General features: G+C 37.8%; 1 protein-coding gene across 1 annotated transcript in view; it reads right to left on the bottom strand.

The window, feature by feature from the left end:
- The window catches only part of SLC49A4 (solute carrier family 49 member 4), a 157714-nt gene that overhangs the window by 130253 nt on the left and 21503 nt on the right, over positions 1-5958 (bottom strand). Inside the window, 1 exon segment of the mRNA XM_007943929.1 lies at positions 5660-5753. Within this exon segment, the coding sequence (XP_007942120.1) occupies positions 5660-5753 (94 nt within the window).

Raw genomic sequence — 5958 nt, 5'->3', positions numbered from 1 at the left:
ATCCTCTTCTGAATTCAGCTTGTATTTCTGTAAGTTCTCTGTCAATATACTGCTGCAAGCATTTTTTAATTTTCTTCAGTAAGATTTTACTTGCATGTGATATCAATGATATTGTTCAATAGTTTCCACCTTCTGTGGGTTCACCTTTCTTTGGAATGGGTACAAATACGGATCTCTTCCAATCAGTTGGCCACATAGCTGTCTTCCAAATTTCTTGGCATAGACAAGTGAGTGCCTCCAGCGTAGCATCGTTTGTTGAAACATCTCAGTGGGTATTCCGTCAATTCCTGGAGGCTTGTTCTTCACCAATTCCTTACGTGCAGCTTTGACTTCTTCCTTCAATACATTAGTTCTGGATCATATGCCACCTCCTGAAATGGATGAACACCAACTAATTCTTTTTGGTACAGTGATTCTGTGTATTCCTTCCATCTTCTTTTGATGTTTCCTGCATCATTCAATATTTTGCCCACACAGAATCTTTCAATATTGCAACTAGAGTCTTGAATTTTTTTTCAGTTCTTTCAGCTTGAGAAATGCCAAACATGTTCTTCCCTTTTGTTTTCTAACTCCAGATCTTTGTACATTTCATTATAATAATTGACTTTGTCTTCTCGAGCTGCTCTTTGAAATCTTGTGTTCAGTTCTTCTATCTTGTCGGTTCTTCCATTTGCTTTAGCTACTCTCCACTCACAGGCAAGTTTCAGAGTCTCTTCTGACATCCATTTTCATCTTTTTTTCCTTTCCTGTCTTTTAAATGATGTTTTGCCTTCTTCATGTATAGTGTTTTTGATGTCATCCCACAATCTCTCTCATTTTCAGACACTAGTGTTCAATGCATCAAATCTATTCTTTAGATGGTCTCTAAATTCAGGAGGGATATAATCAAGGACATATTTTGGCTCTTGTGGACTTGTTTTAATTGTCTTCAGCTTCAGTTTGAACTTCCATATGAGCAATTGATGGTCTGTTCCACAGCCAGCTCCTGGCCTTGTTTTGGCTGAAGATATTAAGCTTTTCCATTGTCTCTTGCCACAGATGTAATTGATTTGATTCCTGTGTACTCCATCTGGCAAAGCCCATATGTATAGCCACCACTTATGTTGTTGAAAAAAGATATTTGCAATGAATAAGTTATTGGTCTTACAAAACTCTATCATTCAATCTCCAGCATTATTTCCATCACTAAGGCCATATTTTCTAACCACCAGTGATTCTTCTTTGTTTCCAACTTTTGCATTCTAATCACCAATGAAATCAATACATCTTGATTGCATGTTTGGTCAATTTCAGACTGCAGAAGTTGATAAAAAATCTTCAATTTCTTCGTTTTTGGCTTTGGTGGATGGTGCGTAAATTTGAGTAACAGTAGTATTAACTGGTCTTCCTTGTAGGGATATGGATATTGTCCTATCACCAACAGCACTGTACTTCAGGATAGATCTTGAAACATTCTTTGTGATGATGAATGCCACATCATTCCTCTTCAATTTGTCATTCCTGGCATAGTAGATCATATGGTTGTCTGATTCACAATGGTCAAAACCAGTCCATTTCATCTCACTAATGCCTAGGATATCAATCTTTATGTGTTCCATTTCATTTTTGAAAACTTCCAATCTTCCCAGATTCATGTTTTGCACATTCCATGTTCCCATTATTAATGGATGTTTGCAGCTGTTTCTTCTCATTTTGAGTTGTGTCACATCAGCAAACGGAGGTCCCAAAAGCTTTACTCCACCCACATCATTAAGGTTGGCTCTGCTCTTGAGAAGGCAGGTCTTCCCTTGTTGTATTTTGAGTGCCCTCCAACCTGAGGGGCTCATCTTCCAGCACTATATCAGGGCTATTCATAAATATTTTCAGTAATATATCAGACAGCGTTTCACTGCTGCTCATAACGTTTTCACTGACCAGTTCTTTAAGAAGTGGATGGCCCTTTCCTTCTTCTGAGTCTGCCTTAGTCTGGAAGCTCCACTGAAACCCGTCCACCATCAGTAACCTTGCTGGTATTTGAAATACCAGAGGCATAGCCTCCAGCCTCACAGCAACACCCAAGCCACCATAGTATGACAAACTGACAGACAAGTGGTGGAGAACACCATTAAGGAGGCAGTAAGAACGGTTTTGGTGGAGGAAAAGACTTGTGAGAAGCTACTATTCACATGTCTTGAGACTTATGGGAACCAAGATACAGAAGTCAAGGGCTCAGGGGCACCATTCCGGAAGGCTGGATCAGAGCCTGAAAAGCTCCAAGTGAAACTGAGGCAAAAAACACAGACTGCTAAATTGATGTTTCTGTGCTGACTAAATACATACATATTAAAGGTCTCTATTCCTTCCTGCTGAGTATTGCATAGGAAGTGAAGCTTCAAAGTGGCTATCTACTGAACCTACTACTAGAAAATGCATATTCCAACTGTAATATTTTAATTTTATAGCTGCAGAGTTCATTGTTAATAAATGCTTAAAAGAAATATTTTATGAACTCAAAATGAAGCCTTATTTCAAAGGGATGATATTCCTATATTTCTTTATAGATGAATACATAAGGATTGGGAAATTCATTTTCTACCTGTTTTTAATGAAAGATTCAGTCTCTTGACCTCTTTCTTATCACTCCTTTTATTTACATTTATTTATGTGCTCTGTTTCTTTTTCATAATACCATCTCCACCAAGGCAGAGAGCCGACACTCTATTATTCCTAGAAGTTTATATCTGAAAGGTATCCACAAGGATATAAGAGAAGAGAGAAGTAGTAATGGCTGAGAACAGAGAAAAGCTAACAAAATATTAAGAGGCATTTTTGAAAGAATGCATTGTTGAATTTAAGCTTATACTGAAATTCATACTTTAAAAAATATGGATGTTTGAAATACTGAGAGCACTTCAAACACAATAATGAAATTCATCTTATAACCTAACTCAGGAGATGTGAAATGATGTCTAGTTTCCAATAGTAACCCATGTGAGTTTGCTATCTTTTAAGATATGAAATACCCATACTCTAATTTTCTGGGAAGAGAACAAGTTTTGAAAATGAATAGCAGTTATTGTCAAACTGTAAAAGTCTATTCCAAACCAAAGTCAACATCTTGTTGCTAAAATCTACTCCCTCTTGTTGTGTTCCCTAGTTCTGGTAATAGAATCAGCAATCAGAGTCTCTAGAGTTAAACCTCAATCGTATCTCCTCCAATCTTCCTCTCATATTCTCTCTCACATTTCTGCTATCCTTTCCATTCCTACAATGTGCAACTGCAGGGAGTCACTCTGGACTCCTCTCCTCTTATTGCCCACATCTGGCCCATCAGTGAGTCACTATCTGACATACTACGTTGTTGTCATTATTAGGTGCCTTCAGTTTGGCTCCAACTAATAGCAACCCTATATACAACAGTATAAAACATTTCCTGGTGCTGCACCATCCTCACAGTCACTGCTATATTGGACCTCACTGTTGCAGCCACTCTGTCAATCCATCTACTTGAAGGTCTTCCTCTTTTCGCCAATCCTCTACTTTACCAAGCATGAAGCTCTTCTCCAGGGACCAGTCCCTCCTGATAGCATGTCCAAACTACGTGAGATGAAATTTTACCAGCCTTGCTTCTATGAAGCATTCTAGCTGTACTTCTTCTAAGATAGATTTGTTCATTCTCCTAGCAGTCCATGGTATATTCAATATTCTTCACCAACATCATAATTCAAATGCATCAATTTTTCTTTGGTCTTCCTTATTCAATGTCCAAAGATCATCATACTACATATTTTACTTATTTATCTAGTTTATTATTAGTCTCCCTGACTGGAATATAAACTCAAAGAGGCAGGGATTTTTGCCTGCTGTATTCCCATGGCTGAGAAGAAAGCTTGGACCATAGTATGAGCTCAGTAAATTTTGTTAAATGAATGAACCAATAAATGAACAAACAAAAGAACAACTCCAGGTTGGGCTCTCACTGCATCTTTCCTGGTCTCCTGCCAGCAATCTCTACCCACTTTAATCAATCCTACATACCTTGCATCAGTAATTGTCCTAACCCAAATCTGATCCTATTGATACTTTGATTAAAACTTAAGTGACTGCCATCTGCCTAGTGAGGAAAGTCTAATTATTCAGGATGGTACCAAGACCCTTCATAGGCAGGATACCCTTTTCTAATCTCATCTCTTCATATCCCATTCTTATAACTTATGCTATAGACTAGTTTTCTCTAATCTTGTGTAATTTACGAGTTCTGTTTAAAGGAAAAAAAATTCTCATTGACTCTTAAGATCACATCCAGGGACTCCAGTTTGAGAAACACTAATTTAAGAATTGATGTCTTGGTCAATAAAAATGTCTTTTTAAGAATTATTGGTAAAATAATTTTTAATATTTTAACCAAAATGAAACCAAAATTTAGAAGTCTTCATATAACTCATACCCTGAGAATAAATCCATGAACTCCAGTTGCAGAAATACTATTGAACACAAGTGAAACTACCTGCCCATACCAGAAGAGACCTGTGCTAACCTGCCCCCATGCCTTCCTTCCTGCTGTTCCCCTATCCTGGAATATCCTTGCCCTAATTATACTTATCAAAATTCTCCTCATCCTTCAATGTCCTATTTATTTATCACCTCCTTCAAGGAAAAATGAAAGGCACACTAGTGGTGCAGCGGTTTAAGTCATTTGGCTGCTAACCAAAATGTCACAGTTGAACCCACCAGCCACTCTATGGGACAAAGATGAGGCAGTCTGCTTCAGTAAAGATTTACAGCCTTGGAAACTCTATGGGGCAGTTTTACTATAGTCCTATATGGTTGCTATGAGTGGGAATTGACTTGATGACAGTGGGTTTTGTTTTGGCTTTCAAGAAAGAAGCCTTCTTGTTGATAACCTCAGGCAAAACTTCTCTCAGTCTCAGGGCAATTTCATACCTCCTCTATGGCACTGACTAAGGAGCTCTACTGTTGCACTGGTCAAAACATTTGGTGGCTAGCCAAAAGGTCCATGGTTTGAAACTACTAGGTATTCCACAGGAGAATGAGGAGGCAGTCTGCTTCTGTAAAGATTTACAGCCTTAGAAACCCTATGGGGGTTGTTAAGAGTCAGAATTGACTCATTGGCAGTGCGTTTGGTTTTTTTGGTATCACACTAACTAAGGAGCTCTGCTGGTGCAGTGGTTAAGTGCTCAGCTGCTAACTGAAAGATCAGTGACTCGAACCCACCAGCCACTCCATGAGAAAGAGATGCAGCAGTCTGCTTCCATAAATATTATAGCCTTAGAAACCCTATGGAGAAGATCTACCGTGTCATTATGAGTCAGAATTGACTTTATGGCAATAAATTTGGTTTTTGGTTTATAGTATTAACTATATAGTATTCTTGCTTGTGTTATACTATTATTTTCCTGCACTGGATAGCATGCAGATTAACCTGATCTCTGTTTTTTCTACAACACTACTATAGTGGCTTATAGTATAAACATCTGATAAATGTCCTCTGAATTAATCATCATGTAGGGGGAAAAAAAGTGCTTCTCTAAATATGACCTCTAATCATCTTCTTAAAAATGGAACTGTTTATCAAAAGCTTTAACCAAACACATATAATATACTCATAACAAAAGAGAAAAGCATGAGAAACATTTTTAGAGTTATGTATAGAATTTACCTTCTTTTAAGTATTAAGTCTGATATAGGTATGCATCTTAGACCAGTTCCCAAAACCATGAGGAAGGATGTCAGAAGCACAGTTATCCGAAGACCTAAAGGAAAACAAAAGTATTCAGGTTATTTTCTATTTTTTTTTTTTTTCTTTGTGATTTGTGTGAAGATTTACAGAGCAAATTTACTTTCCATATAGCAGTTCACATACACTTTGTCTCATGACATTAACCACAGTTTACCACAATGCAACAGCTCCCCTCCCACTTCCTCCCCATAGTTACCTCTTCCCTGTGTCCATCCCTC

The sequence above is a fragment of the Orycteropus afer genome, unplaced genomic scaffold, assembly GCF_000298275.1.
Source record: "Orycteropus afer afer isolate SDZICR_OR568_19922 unplaced genomic scaffold, OryAfe1.0 scaffold00114, whole genome shotgun sequence".
In the NCBI taxonomy this organism is placed as follows: Eukaryota; Metazoa; Chordata; class Mammalia; order Tubulidentata; family Orycteropodidae; genus Orycteropus; species Orycteropus afer.
Note: the sequence above shows the minus strand (reverse complement) of the source record. Positions and strands in the feature narration are given on the sequence as shown.